Source organism: Silurus meridionalis, chromosome 6 (assembly GCF_014805685.1).
Source record: "Silurus meridionalis isolate SWU-2019-XX chromosome 6, ASM1480568v1, whole genome shotgun sequence".
In the NCBI taxonomy this organism is placed as follows: domain Eukaryota; kingdom Metazoa; phylum Chordata; class Actinopteri; order Siluriformes; family Siluridae; genus Silurus; species Silurus meridionalis.
In genome coordinates, this window is record NC_060889.1 from 9,629,864 (window position 1) to 9,646,429 (window position 16,566).

The window sequence follows — 16,566 nt, forward strand, 5'->3', positions numbered from 1 at the left end:
TTAGACAAAGATGTGAAATCTATGCATATGCAATTCTTCCCATTTGCCTAAGACTCCTGAGACCTTACATTCTAAACAAGCTACAGTTAGTCCAGAATGCAGCAGCCAGAGTTCCCACAAGGTCAAGAAAATATAACCATACAACCCCAATCTTATTATTCCTACACTGGCTACCTGTTAAGTTTCGAATCAACTAACTATTGCTACTTACCTACAAAACACAAAATGGTTTGGCTCCCATGTATCTATCCAGTCTTCCAACACGCTACAATCTGTCAAGCTCTTTGAGATCTTAAAACTCCAGACTTCTAGTAGTTTCTAGAATAGCAAAGTCCACTAAAGGTGGTAGAGCATTCTCACATTTAGCTCCTAAACCTTGGAATAGTCTTCCTGTTCGAGACTCAGACACACTCTCCCAGTTTAAGTGCAAATTAAAAACGTATCTTTCTAGGAAGGCCTACACAACACACATATCATAACCTTGCGCTTGAGTACATCTGATCAAATGCACATTATCAACTTGTGCCGGCTCCAGGCACGTCCCACCTCATGAAGATTGTGGACCTTCAAAGAAGTGAATGCCGAACCTGCAAACATCCAGAACCATCTAGAGACGTACCAGTGCCAGCTGGATTCCACTTCATGTGGAGTTTGGACATTGGACCTCTTTGAGTGTTTAAAGGCTCTGGCATGGAGAAGCTGGTGTTGGATCTGTGATGATCTCAAATGTTGAGCTATTTTATGAGTTGCTCAGTAGCTCCTGGTTCCTTAACCTCAAATGACTGTATAAGACTGTAAAAAGGACATTACTCATAATCTTACACTCCAGTGCTCATGTTAGTTCTCACTCTCCAGTGTTCTGTATTGTTTAGGATTTATAATCACACCATATCACCCAAATGAGGATGGGTTCCCCTTTTGAGTCTGGTTCCTCTCAAAGTTTCTTCCTCATAACATCTTAGGGAGTTTTTCCTTGCCACAGTCAGCATGGCTGCTCATCAGGGATAAATGCACATCGCTCACCTTAACTCTTAAATTCTGTAAAGCTGCTTTCAGACAATGCCCATTGCGAAAAGTACTTTAGAAATAAACTTGACTTGACATGATATTCTTTATTTTCTTTATTCTATTTACTGTTAGCTTCACTATAATCAATTAATAATCCATAGTAATTACTAAACAATGTGCTTGAAAAATATGATTGAAATAAAATACTGAAGTAGAAATCGTATATATGCAGTAGAATACTTACAGAGCAAGGAACTTTCATTAAAGTTGTCATGTCTTTTTTATTTAATATATTTTAATTATATTTCAGCATTCTCATTGATAAAGTTATTTTTCACACTCATTATATGTTTTTAAACTCTGCATCATTATGCAGTATTTTGTTTATTGTTTTATAGTCTACATGTGTATTTCAGAAATATATTTTATAATGATTGATTGATTGATTGAATGATTGATTCTGTATTTATTATCTATATTAGATGTTATCTAACATGTAAATGAGTACATTTCATTATCATATTATTGATCTAATTAAGCATTTATTTCATGTTGTACATACATGCATAGTATGTACAGAAAAAAAGAATGAATCATAAATCTCAACCATATGCATGAAAATGTATTATTAAGCACAATTGTATAACTGTGACAGGTATAATCCGTGGCCTTGGGTGCAATACGGTTTTAGTCACAGTGACATGGTTATGAAAATGCATCGCAATATCCTTAAGACCCTTGAACTTAATGGCAGTTATACTTTATTATACAATGTTTTTTTCATTATTGTAATTTATTTGTAATATTGTAATATATTTTTGTCCAAAGTGACTAGTGAAGCACTGCAGGTCCAGCAGAGGTTCACTGCAATTGAAGAATTGAGTCAGTTATAAACAGATAAGTAAAGTACTTTTTAGTTCTATGTACTGTGCAACTAAAATAAAGGTAAATAGAATGTTATAGTTATAATGCTTAATGTCACTATGCAGTTGAAATGACATAAAGCTGCAATCTGTATTAGCATAAATTAGAGGCATTCTTTACTTGGTTTTATTGCTTGTCACAAAAATAGACAATTGTGTAATTTTTTTAATGTCTGGTGTTTTTAATTTGCAGGTAAAGAAACGTCAAGAACTGCACAAATGTTAATGCTAAAATGAACTCTGCAATACAGTTTAAAGTAGATTATGTATTTTTATACTGTGTCTATTAGTTAAAAAATGCACTTACCTTTAGCACAACCTGCTGGACAAATGTTTATTTATTTTTATTTTTTTTTTTCCTAACAATATAATACTGCTATAATACTGTAACTGTTAAAAAGAAAACTTTCAAAATAAAATTTGTATCATTATGTAAGATATGTACAGCTGGCAACAAAAGTGAGTACACCCTAAGTGAAAACAGCTGTATATCACTTAACCATGCAAAGCCACATGTGATATTTATTATGTTCATGTTTTTGTCTGCTTGACAAATCTGTGCAAATTTGTCTATCTTGTATAAGAGCAGTTAAAATGTGGTGCTTTGTGATACAATTCTCTCATACTGACTACTAAATGTTCAACATGGTCCCTAATGGCAAAGAATCTCTGAGGATTTGAGAATTAGAATTGTTGCCCTCCATTAAGATGGTGTAGGCTATAAGATGATCTGTAACACCCTGAAACATACGGAGGTTTTTAAGACGGGTTCCACTCAGAACAGACCTCGCAAGGGTCCATCGAAGAAATTGAGTTCTTGTAATGTGCATCCGGTGCAGAATCTGGCTTCAAAGAACAGACTCCTGAGTGCTGCAGCATTGCTTTATAGATTGCATAAGGTGGATGGTTTACTTGTCAGTGCTCAGACCATACACTGTACACTGCTGCAAGTCAGTTTGCATGGCCGTTGTCCCAGAAAGAAGCCTCTTCTGACGCTGGTTCACAAGAAAACCCGCAAACAGTTTACTAATGACAACTTGTCTAAGAGCATGAATTACTATGTTCTGTGGTCTGATGAAACTAAGATAAACTTGTTTGGCTCAGATGGTGTCCAGCATGTTTGGCGATGCCCTGGTGAGGAGTACAAAGAAATTTGTGGTGGTAGCATCATGGTCTGGAGCTGCATGAGTGCTGCTGCTACTGGTGAGCTGCGGTTCATTGAGGGAAACATGAATTCCAACATGTATTGTGACATTCTGAAGCAGAACTTGATCCCCTCCCTTCAGAAACTTGGCTAGACGGAAGTTTTCCAACATAATGACCTCAAACACACCACCAAGATGACAAGTGGCTTGCTGAGGAAGCTGAAGGTGAAGGTGATGGAGTGGCCAAGTATGTCTCCAGACCTGAACCCTGTTGAGCACCTGTGGGGCATCATCAAGTGGAAGGTGGAGAAGTGCCATGTGTCTAACATTCAGCAGCTCTGCAATATTAATATGGAGGAGTGGAAGAGGATCCCAGCAACAACCTGTGCAGCTCTGGTGAATTCCATGCCCAGGAGGATTAAAGCCGTGCTGGATAACAATAGTGCTCACACAAAATATTGACACTTTGGACACAGTTTTGACATGTTCACTGAGGGTGTACTCACTTTTGTTGCCAGCTGTTTTGACAATAATGGCTGTATGTTGAGTTATTTTCAGATTGCGGTAAATCTGTAATGCTATACAAGCTGCACATTGACTCCTCATTTGCTTGCTAAAATGCTGGATGATCCCCAAACTCACTACACCTAAAAAATGCTTTATAATGAGCCTTTTCTACGGATACTTAAAACCTTCTCTGAAACAGAAGCCATGTGATTAATAGCTTTGCAGTTTTTTTTTTTAAGATTCCCCCAGACTGACAAACTAAATGATTTTTATGTTAGATGGAACATATCTATTTTTCTTCACAATATCATCTAGCAATACCAACACAAATAATGTGATTAGATATTTTTATTTTTTTTATTTTTTTTTATTTTTAAATAGTGTTATACTTGCAATCCTTTATATTACATTAAAAACACCCCACCCCTTCACTAGTCACTCTTGGTAGTGTTATGTTTAAACTACAAATAGATGATTAAGCCAGATGAATAATTAGCATTTTAACCTGTTCAGACAAATTCTTGTATAAGAAGTCTTATTATCATATAACACTATGTAACATATGTTCGCCTCAGAACACACAACGTCAGCAATCACATTTGCAGCATAAATGTTTTAACCCAAGCTCATATGTGGGCTGAAACTATGAGTATGACTCATCCTGACTCATTTTTCATACCCCTCCCCTTGCTTCTACCCAACATTCCTGGACAACACTGAAGAACTCCACCTTAAATTACAACAGGGAGAGGAAAGCTGTGAGCCAAGTGATTCAAGTGGCCCTGATTAAGATTTTTAAATGCACTACTTTGCAATGTGTTCTATATTTATTAGAATTAAAAAGCTAAAATATCTCTAAAGCCAGCATATTTGAAGTTAATTAACCCTTAGCAGTCATCTATAAAGGAGCCCAATATCCATATAAAGGCTGTATAATTCAAAAGGAAACTCTTACACACAGTACAAGGATGTTTTAAACTTAAATGCATGATATATTTATATAATGTGCATGAATATTCGGCAAGATGGACATTTTTTGGCAGGATGCATGGAATGATCGGTGGTATGTTTAAGAGAAATGCACATTGCATGTAGGGGGGGTATGACCTCAGTAGTGTAATATATGCATGTTTTACCCAAGATTATTGTGCAAGATTTTTTTCAACTACATTTAAGCTCCCTGTTATTAGCTGAGCTGTAAATTCCCAGATCCATACTGTAGGTGCAAATACGCGTTGGTTCGAAAATTGCTTTCCGAGACTTATTTTTAATAACTACTGTATTTTCTTTATTAAGAATTGATTAATTTAGTAAAAAAAAAAACCCAAAAAACATGGTTGTCATGTCATATCGAAACCTGTTTCATTCACTTCTTGCAATTGGTCAACAATTTATTCCTGGAATTATTCTTATGAATATGAAAATATGAATATGAATTTTCAAATGCAGGACTTTGCAATGTGGTCTATATTCATTAGAATTAAATAGCAAAATATATATCTGAAGCCAGCATATTTAAAGTTAATTAAACCCTTAGAAGTCATTTATAAACGAGCCCAATATTCATATTAAAGCTGCATAATTCAAAAGGTTGTATAACCCTAAAATATCCCTAAAATCTTTTAGAGTTCTAATAGAACAGAAATATCATGAAATATTTGTGGCACTGGAAACAGATCTTCATAATTAATGTGAATTAGGGGACACCTTTACAACATGAAAGCAGAGGCTATGGGCTGTGACTATTTGATGATTTTGTCAATGCCAAATTGCTTCACTTTTAATCACGGCCGTGTTACGTGTCGTAAAAGATAATGTATGACGTTACGAGATGGTGGCCAGAGCTCCAGTTGTTCAGAGGATAATATATAATTTAAAAATCCGCAGGATCCCAAGCCCAGTGTTGGAGTACCCCCTGTCCTACACATTTGAGTGTTTTTCTTGATCTAACACATCCACTTCAACACAGGAAGGGGTTGTTAATTAGCTGTGAATCAATAGGGTTTGGCAGCAGCAAAAATGCTAAAATGTGCAGGACAGGGGGCTCTCCATGACCAGAGCTGAGAAACTGTGATTTAATACCTCCATAGAGCGAGTCGTAGGCTCACGTGTGCCCGCACGATGGCGCTCTTTATTCGTTTTTGGTCACACCATATACACCACATACGGGCGCAAGAACGCAAGAACGCACGCACACACACACACACACACACACACACACGCTTATACACGCGCGCACACACTGACGATGCAATACGCAACGATTCATGCTCTGGTGAAATCACGAGTGGCTTCTAACGTCACACTATGTCACGTTTAATGAGACGTCGCCGTGCATGATTGAATTATTGTTATCGAATCTCGTGATCCATTTGTCAAGGCAAAAAAGAGGGGATTTGGATTAAAGGGTTTATTGACTATATAGATTCAATTTGTAAATGCTAAGAGCTGCATGGAAAAAAAAACATGGATTTAAAAATATTTAAATGTTAAATCAGCACCGTGGAGTTATTTTGTACTTTTCATGCAATTAAGCCTGTTTACACGTAATAATTACATTATTTCTTTAAGAAAATCAGACTATAACTAATATTTAAGTAACTGAAAAATAAGAAATTGAAGGTTTTTGACCGAGCAAGATTGTATAATATTTTTTTGAGAATATTTGCGGTACAAGGGACAATTTGTTCTATATATACGATTGACAAATTTACATTTAAGCTTTTTTTCTTAAGTAGGGAGAAAATGTAAGCACTTTTAATTATCCAATGAACCAGTAAATACCCACTGAAGGACATTTTAAGAGGCTAAATCATGAACTTCGTTGTCAACCGTAGGCGCGTCAGCACCAAAGCAGTGGACAGCTCCCTGTGTTTCTTCTGGTTTGAGCTGAAAATATGGTGCAGTTTTTTCTTTCTCATTCTGTCAATTCCAATTACTTTATATACCATTAATCAGTTATATGATGCAATGCATAAAAATATATTTGAAGAAAAACGAGGATGATAATGCAATGTTGTAACCTTCCGAAATCAAGCTTCCTGTAGAATTGTAAAAAAAAAAACCCAAATAGAATAATAATAATAATAATATTAACAATAATAATAATAATAATAAGTATGTGTTTTAAATTGTCTCATCTTAAACAGTGGAGTTTTCAAGTGAAAAAGTTCCGTTTGAGGCGTGTCATAGTAACTTATCCGTCGATGAGGAAGAAATGACAGTTATATTCCGGGAGGATGGGGCTGATGACGTCTGAGGCATACTTAATGGGACTTATTGAAAAAAAGGGCATGAGACTCCATTCATGGATAAAAATCCGAGGGAACTGGAGGGGGGGTGAAAGTTGAGCGAAGAAGACATGTGGACGATCGAATAGGCCGTACACCAAGAGTCTCAACGATCATTTTTTTTGTTCGCAAATTTTTTTTGTTTGTTTGTTGGTTCGTTGGTTTGGTCGTATAGCAGCTACTTATTGTATAAAAGTCAAAGGCGTTCGAGCCCATCAGGAAACGGCGGTGGCGCTTCAGAGAAGAGGTGCCTCGTCTTTCTCTCTCTTACACACTCTCTCTCTCTCACCCACTCTCTCTCTCTCTCTCTCTTTCCATCTCTCTCTTCCTCTCCATCTCTCCTTCTCACACACACGCACACGCACGCTCAGCAGCCGCACCCGAAGCGCGTCCCGCAGCCTCGCTCTCTGTCCAACCTGCCGTAGGTACGTGATCGTTTTGAAACCCTGTTTCATTTCAGCTTAAAGCCACAAAATCGTTCTTTGAAGGAACCCAAACTCCAGGATTTTTCGATTTTCCCCGCTTATTTATTTACAACCAGTTTTGTCGGCTCAAGGAGAGCGGCTGCGTTTGCGTCATGCGATGGCTCTTCTTAAACTTTTCCCTCAAAAAACACAAAAATAAATACCGACCGGATTCTTGAGAAATAAGAAACGCCGTGTGGAATTTGTAGGACGTACCAGGACAGGAGTTTGTTAATAGAAAGCGTGAGAATTGGCAATAGAGCGCTGCCCATAATAAAAAACAATCCTAATAATCAAAAATACGACCTAAATTGGCACTTTGAAGGGGTGTTACAATAATGAGGTGTAAATGATTTTAACTTTCTTCGCGTTTCCTTCACAGCATGGCCAAATCTAGTAGAGCTACATTGGCTCTGCTCGTCTACGGGATCTTAATGCGCTACAGCGCCCAATGCACACCCATCGGAATGGGCTTCCCCAACATGAGGTACGTACACACAGCCCAGACCATGTCCTTTCTCCTTTTGTCGCTTAATCTTACATAGAAAAAGTCGAACGTGTGCTTTTGTGTGATATTTCTAAGATTTATTTTATATATACACCTTATAATGGAAAAAAAACTAACCAAAAAATGGAGCATTTTGATAAAACAGTGGAAAATGGAGTAACATGGAGTACATTGCACCGATTTTAATTGATTTGCTTATTGTGTGAATACATTGTGGAGTTCTGAAATTGTAACCCAATCATGATGTTTTGACAGAAAACGAATTATTTTGTCCGGTGAGTTGTTTTAAGGCTTAGGCGGTATTATTTCTATGGGGACGTGCCTATATGAAAATGAGAATGGGAATGACGGCCGAGTGGCGTCACACTGCAAACGAATAGGAAGCTGGTGTGACTGTAAGCCTTCAGGAATCAGTGTGAACTCGTTAATGTGCACCAGTCTGACTTTCACACTATAAGCGCCCAGGCAAGAAGCAGCCAGATCTAACATGCTTTTGTATCGCGCTTTTAACAATGGTTTTAACATTGTCTCAAAGCAGAGACTTTGCGTTTGAAGCGACGGGAACGAAATGCAAGCATCTTTTTTTTTAAAATAATGATCATAAAAAAAAAAACGATTTTTTTTTGCTTATATATGTGCATTTTATTATGTATAACGAAATGAAATATAGAAATGCAGTGCGATGTAAAATGATATTATTATAGTGAAAAAATGCAAAAAGAAATCCAAAAAAAAAAAAATCGTTTGTGTATCATTTGGCATAGAGCCAATTTGTATAAGCGATGCTCTACAATATTTGTTTTTATTTCAATGTCATTTCGTTTTAATATTTTTTTCTTAATTGGCATTAAAGCATATATATATATATATATATATATATATATATATATATATATATAATTTGTTTTTACTTTGATTAATTATTGATCACATTGTCCTTTTCTGACTCCGGGTTTTAGGCTAGAAAACGACGTGTTTGGGGATGAGGGAAACTCGTTAAGTGAGCTCTCCTACGAGCCGGACACTATGAGCGCGCGCAGTGCTCCAGCCCTCCCGGAGGACGCGTACACACTGTATTACCCGACCGAGAGAAGGTGAGCAATACATACACACATGCACATACACATACACATGCACATGCACATGCACATGCACATACACACTCCCTCAATCCCAAAAAAACATTGAATTATTATCATTATATATATATATATATATATATATATATATATATATATATATATATATATATATATATGTGTGTGTGTGTGTGTATGTGTGTGTGTGTGTGTGTGTGTGTGTGTGTGTGTGTGTATACATATGTGGTCACATTCATGTTGTCATTTCTTTAATTTCCTCTTAATTTTGTATGCGGTTGTGATTCAGGTGATATTGTAGATGCAAAAAAAGAAAAAGCAGACAGACAGAAATAAAGGGCAGACAGACAGGCAAAATGACAGACAGGTATTTGGGAAGAAGAATGATCGATTGATTATAGGGAGATGGCAGTAGTGTTTGCTTACTCTGTCTGAGCTACTTTTTTTTCGTTTTATCGTTGGCGTAAAACAAACGGAACCTTATCCTTTTTTTTTTTTTTTTTTTTTTTTTGGTGTTTTCTGTTTTTTCTGCTTACCCCCTGTATGTGTGTGTTTTTGGCGTTTTATCTCAGAGCCGAAACGCATGCAGACGGATTGTTAGATAGAGCCTTGAGGGACATCCTGGTTCAGTTATCAGCCCGAAAATATCTGCATTCTCTGACGGCAGTTCGCGTAGGGTAAGGGCATTTCATTTCAAAAGCGTTTACCTGCCGTCATCTTTTTTATTTTTATTATTATTTTTTTTTATATATTTTTTAAATCTTTGCTTTTCAATGCATGATCTCCTCCTATTTTTTTCCTTGTCATGGCGACTTTTTTCCTGTATGCGACTTTCATTTTCTTTTTCTTTTTTTCTTCTGTTTCTCCGGTTTTTGGTGTCTCTTTGTCTATGAGCTGTAGCTCGGGTGTGGACACTTAGGTTGGGACAAATTCAAAAGAGACAAAATCAACAACAATAGTGCAACAGCTTATCGACGGTGCGAAACTGTTGATTCTCGTTGCTTTGATTCGTTCACCTGCAATGCAGCCGACATAACGGTGCAATTAACATCCTCCATGGCACTTAGAGACCCCCCCACCCAAAAAAAAAAAACTCTATATATAGATTTTCTTGATCTTGAGTTGGTCTTTCGGTGATGTCCTATCGAAAATAGCTGGTCATGAATCGAATCTCCTGAACCGCTCAATTGCTTTGGGTTGATTTCTTTCTTTAATTGGACGACCTATATTATTGAAATCTGTTAGCTTGCTAGCATTTGCTTTGGCTTCCTGCTAACGAGCGCGCTTGTGTTTGCAGTGAGGAGGAGGAGGAGGATGAAGAAGACTCGGAGCCCTTGTCCAAGCGCCACTCGGACGGCATTTTCACGGACAGCTACAGCCGCTACCGAAACAAATGGCCGTAAAAAAATACCTTGCAGCAGTGCTGGGAAGAAGGTACAGACAGAGGTTTAGAAACAAAGGACGCCGTTTTGCTTATTTGTAGCGGGGGAAAGAGGTAGAGGAAAAGAGAGCGAGAGAGAGAGAAAGAGAGAGAGAAAGAATAGAGCAACTGCCCTCCCTTGTGTCCATTCAATCATACAGTCAAAAGTCATTCTAACTTAAAACTGAGCAGTCGGTGGATCTCGCCTGTGTTCTTTCAAACATGTATTTTATGTACGAAGTCAAGCCATTAAAAATATTTTAGTAAGAACATGGTTTATTTTTTGTTCTTTTCTTTCTTTTCTTTTTTGTACAAAAGCACTTGAGACCGCACAGTTCTACTTTGTGGACCAATCGTTCAGTTTGAATGTATATAGCTTTATATGTTGAAAACGAAACAAAAAAAAGCACTAGGAAAAAAAATTATATATATATATATATATATATATATATATATATATATATATATATATATATATATATATATATATAGCATATATCTCTATGACTAATGTGCACCTTGAACGTTATGCGCTTGATATCTTTTTCGAATTCATCATATGCAGAAAAATAAATAGATTTAAAAAAAGACAATCAAAGTTCTGAATGTTATACTTTATTTTTGTAATGGAGAAAAACAAACAAACAAAAAAACATGAACGAAAGAATAGAGTTTTTATTTTGTGCTAAGTTGGCCCTGGGATGTATGTGACCATAAGGCTGACTCTGTAAATTTAAAAAAAAAAGAGAAAAAAAAAAGAAGAAGAAGAAAAAAAAGCACAGGCTGATCGTATGAAGGGGTCAGGGAGCGATACACACTGGCCAGCATGAGTCCCTCATTACACAAGTACGTGTGTTTGTGTTGAAGTCACGTGTCTGACTAAATGCAACAGGTTCTTTTTTAACAGAGTTTGTCTCTGAAAATGAACGCCACTGGAATTTAGATAATTAGTGCTGTCCAATTATTATTATTATTATTATTATTATTATTATTATTATTATTATTATTATTATTATTTTGTAGTGGCTTGCTTTCTAAGTCTCAAACTAACCATCCATCTTCCCTGCACCTACATACATGATGCATGTGCATCATTTGTAATACAGACCATGTTGCATTCCATATGCTTGAGAATGGCTGTTAATTTTTTTAGAATTATTATTCATTTTATTTGAGATCTTTCTGTTGTATCAGTTAGACATGCTTTTCTAAGAATGCTGCACATAAGTTCTTAAGGGTGAATGGAAAAGAATTGTGTCATTGCCCCCCTTTTCAGAAACGAAAAAAATCCAAGTGCATGCTGTGGTGGCCTTTAAAAAGTGTTATAGCATGTCAGTTTTTTTTATTATTTAAAAAAATAATCAATTTTAGGCATGTTTGCAGTGACCCTAGTCATTGTTTTTTTTGTGTGTCATTTTTATCTTTGTATTAATCCGATTTGTTTTTAATGTTGTATGCCAATGTAGACATTGTGTATATGTTGGGGATGTAAAGATGTGTAATCGATGATCTATTTTTATTTTGGGGAAAAAACAGGATTAAAAACAACCAATTAACTAACCAACAACAATATTTAATGTTGGAATGTCCTTTATAAGATCTAGTGTATAGATATAGTAGTTCACTCACCTGCAAAGATTATAGACTCCAGATCAGTATTTCCTGCATTCCAGGATGATACTTCTTGCTATTATTTTTGATAATTCATTAACCTCTTCGTTATCAAACACGCAAAAGTCATTTGTGTTATGCATCTCTTTGAAGAAAGTGGGAAGAAGTAAGAGGAGTGATGCATGGACAGAGGATCAGGAAACCAAGGCATTTAAGAATGGGGCCAGAGGTTATAAAGTTATAGCATCTCGTATTCTTATTTGAATCCTTGTAGATTGGAGTCAAAGATAAATATTGTGCAGCACTTAAATACAAACATATCCTTTATCCCTAAGAATTATTTAAACTGTCCTCTTTTTCTGTCTCTAAACTGCCCTTGATGGTTTGTATATTCGAGACCATTCAGTCCTTATTTCCCCACCAATTTTAGCCTATTGTTTCCAGACATGAAATCAACCCCCCCTTGTAATTGGGCATCAGTTCCTAGGAATCTCTGAGTGTAGATGTTTTTTATGGGAGCACAATGTGTGAATGTGTGTGAATGTGTTGAAAGAGTGTGAGCATGTACAATATGAACCTGACAGTGGTATGTGACAGACAGCATGGCTTCTGGCTTTGGTGCCTTGCTACAACATATGACAAAAAAAATCGCCACATGATATGGATGGCAATTTTAGTGGCCCTATAATGCTGCAGACTATTAGCTTACATTTCACTTTACCATCTTTACTTTTTTTTTTTTGTTTCTTTCCAAATTTGGCTGGGCCGACATCTAATTAAAAAAAAAAAAAAAAAAATAGCATGGCCAGCATTACATTGTGATCCGATTTTTAAATATTGAACTGATGTAAATGGCAAAAGTATTAACTGTCTCTAGGCTGTTCTAAGTTCAATGAATGTGTTGTGGCAAAGTAAAAGTGTTCCTGTTTCATTGTTCTCAGTAAACTGACTCATCGTATCCCAAGCTTATGTATAGGGTCATGAAGCCTAGCTTGATTTTTTGTGTTGTTACTTGTCGCATCGCTTTGAGGGTTATTTGTCAGCTAGCAAAGAGCCTGATGGAGTGCAGCCCACAGCCCAGCCTCTTGTGTACATTTCTAAGAGCGCCAAAAGCCTTAATGTGAAAGTTTGATCTATATCTTGAAAATATTATGTGTGAGAAGTGAATATTAGCAAATGTGAAGTCGAGATATTAACCCATAACTCCTTAGGGGGGGTAACGTTTTTAAATGTTGAAAAAAAAAAAGTGTTGTAAGATTTGTATGAATAAATTTTTGTAAACAACACACTTTCTAATCCATGTCTAATCTTTCTAAACAAACACCGTAAAACAGTTCTAGATGAGATACGCACAATGCTGTTTCCAACCAGTTGATCCATCTTGGACTTATTATTAGACTTAGGCTACTAATTCTTCAATGACTGCAACAAGTGCAATTAGTGGCATGCTGGTGTAGAGCCATACACAAGAGTTGGAAGGAGTGTGGCCCAACCCCACAAAGAGTGTATGACAGTGACCCAGCAGCATGAACATGTTTCACAACAGTAATATATGCCAGCCTGCTCTGGTTGTATGTGTCCACAAACAAGCAAATAAACATGCACACACACACACACACACACACACACACACACACACACACACACACACACACACACACACACACACACACACACAATTTATACAAAGAAGACAGAGAAAAGACGATAGAGAAAAGAGAAAGAAACACAAAATGCAAGGAAAACATGCATTTTTAAACATCTCTTCTCCCTTGATTATCATTAATGGAGATTATACCAGAAACTGTTTGGAAAGCTTGGTATAAACGGGTAATCCCTATTCCACAATAATAATCGACAATGAAAAATAGCATCTTGCTTTAAAATAAGGAACTTCCTGATTCATTTTTGTTTTTGAAGAACTTGATAAGAACATAAAATGGTGCTTAATTCCTTTGCACGCACATATGGGTGTAATGATTAAAAGTAATCAGGCGTTACAACGATGAAATAATGAACACAACGCAATACAAGCGGGAGCTATAAGAAAGGGGGTTGAGGGTTCAACAACATATTGGGAGCGTTGATTTGAAAAGCAGTGGCCCATTACGAAAAGAGGCTTACACAACACAAACCACAAAAGGTAAGTGAAATGAAGACAACATTCTAGGGTTTTGCAGTGACTACACAGGAACTGGCATGTTATTTACTAGGGTAAAGGCGGAGTGATGTCTTACAGCTCTACAAACAATACTGAACAGTACGAACATGTGAAGCACACATTACACATGATGTGTGTTCTGTGCTGCAAGCTGGCATTTATCATCCAGTCACAGGGTGGTTCTGAGTCACTTGCCATGCCAAGGCATGCTGTCAGTCCTGGAGGTTAAAGAAAAGACCCTTTTTAACACCCAACATCCTACACATTAAATACATCCAAACTAACCATATTATAACCTTTATGCAGTCCCACCACTTACACCAGTATCAACCTTGCCAGAGATATTCCTCTCTTTCACTTCCATTCCTTCTCGCTCTTTCACGCTGTCTTTCTCACTCACTCCCCCTTCTCTCACTCTGGGATGAGTCTATCAGTCTTTCTCTCTGACTAGTGAAACTGTAGTCACAGTGGGCTGGGAAATCACTCTGAGTGTGTCTCCATGTAGCTGAAGCTCCATCTGCTTCGATTCAGAATTGAGGGCTTTGAAAGCTCTATCAGATGCTTGCTCTTCCAAATGGGAACTATAAAAAGGAATAATGAAACTTGGTCTTGGTCTCAGCTAGGATGTGTAACAGGAATAAAATAAATTTATTCAGCTTATATGTGTGTATTAGGTGCTATATAGGGGAGGGTGGGGGTCTCGAGAATAGAAACAACTTGCTGCCATTTGTTCACAGCAGAGTAATAATTCCATAATGCCAAAGTAGCCTCCAATCTCTCGTATCAATCCACTGGTGAGATCTTTCCATGATGGCAGCCTGGTCCACAGCAGTAAATAGACTGTATGCGTAAATATAGTAATATTTGTTCCATTGCATCGCTCATGCCCTATGGAGAGTCTGGCCTCTATGAGATCTAGGCTCGGAGAGTGCTCCACCACCCATGGGACAGGAATGAGCATGTGGCTGCAGCTCCATTAACGTGATCTGATCCGGCTTTCCACATAGATACCAGATCCTTACTCCCATAGCCAGCTAACCTAATCAAGGAAGTGTTGCTGAGCAACAGGCCACAGAGGAGCAAGTATGCACATTCACCTTTGCGTGATCAAGCACGTGACTGCTCCTGGAAAACTTGGGAAAGATATTCCATAAAATCATTGGTTTCCAGCATGAACTGACTTGGGTTTTTTTAGTATCTTTCATTCACAACTGACCAAAAACTAAAATGTAATTTATGCATCAAAAAATCTGTAAAATCACACATTGCGCAATTCCCCTTTTTACATAGACGGTGTGTATTCAAAGTATCATTGAGATTTTTTTCTGTGTCTAAGTTAGCAAGGAAGAAGCTGACTCGCTCATTCTAAACCTTTCTGCCTTTAATTAAAGCTGTGAAAACAGCAGCCAGTCAGGCATCATGTAGGCCCCCCACCACACACACACACACACACACACACACACACACACACTCCAATCCTAAGGTGACAAATGTTTGATGGAAGGTTGTAAAACAGGGGTTTCTGTGAAGGGAACTCCGCTCAATCCCCTCCAGCTTCTCTTCTCCTCTTGCTGGTGAAATATGACTAGTTTATATGCATGCACGCATTTTCTTGAGAGTGTGTGTGTGTGTGTGTGTGTGTGTGTGTGTGTGTGTGTGTGTGTGTGCATTTTCCCAGTGGGAGTAATTTGCAGTCAGGGAGCAGTATGTCAAAGGTAAATCTAAGTCGGGTGATGCAACCACCTATCCTGTGATTCGGCTCTTAAATGTTGAGTTTAGAGTGCTAAATCCGCCACTTAGCAGTGATGCAATGTCCCTCTAGTGACATGAATTTATTAAATGGTGTTAAATGGGCCCAAAGGCCAGTCTTTGCTTTGGCCAGGCATGAAGCCTGACACACAGCAGTCCACTCTGTGATCTCCTCTCCCACTGCTCTCACACCCAATACCTAGTACTATACTATCTCTGACATATGGCTTTCCTCCAGACAAGGAGGAAAGAGTGATAAAGCATAACATGCATGGACAGTGACTGGCTGTCAACCCTTTTCCTGTCGATTTGCTGAACAAGGAGGCACTTAACCCAAATTTCTCCCATTGCTTGGTTAGAAACCCATTGTGCATTGTGACAGAACGCGCCCATAAGCACTGTCAGCCTAAAGTATTTTCATCGGAATGGCATGAATGAAGTATTTATAGCACTTTTGTGCATTTTCAGGCAGACTAGGACACCAACTGGGAAATAGAAAGTCATGCTTAATACTGCAACTTGGCAGCATTATCACTTTCATAGCCTCAAAAAACTCCCTTGAGAGATCAGATCAGGGTGTTTTGATCCAGTGCTCTAGGGTATGAAAAGAAATATTCAGTAAGTTTCAAGGGAAATTTTGAGCTGACATCTGGCTGACTATGGTTACAGATACATCAGCAATA

At 37.5% G+C, this 16,566-nt stretch overlaps 1 protein-coding gene across 1 annotated transcript; it reads left to right on the forward strand.

Annotated features, from left to right (window-relative positions):
- Positions 1–6,875: 6,875 nt before the first annotated feature.
- On the forward strand, positions 6,876–13,261 carry adcyap1b (adenylate cyclase activating polypeptide 1b). Its single transcript, XM_046850634.1, is given in 6 exon segments — positions 6,876–7,298; positions 7,720–7,824; positions 8,805–8,939; positions 9,515–9,619; positions 10,240–10,325; positions 10,328–13,261. Coding segments are annotated over 5 exon segments (528 nt in total). The 5' UTR covers positions 6,876–7,298; position 7,720; the 3' UTR covers positions 10,426–13,261.
- Positions 13,262–16,566: the final 3,305 nt, after the last annotated feature.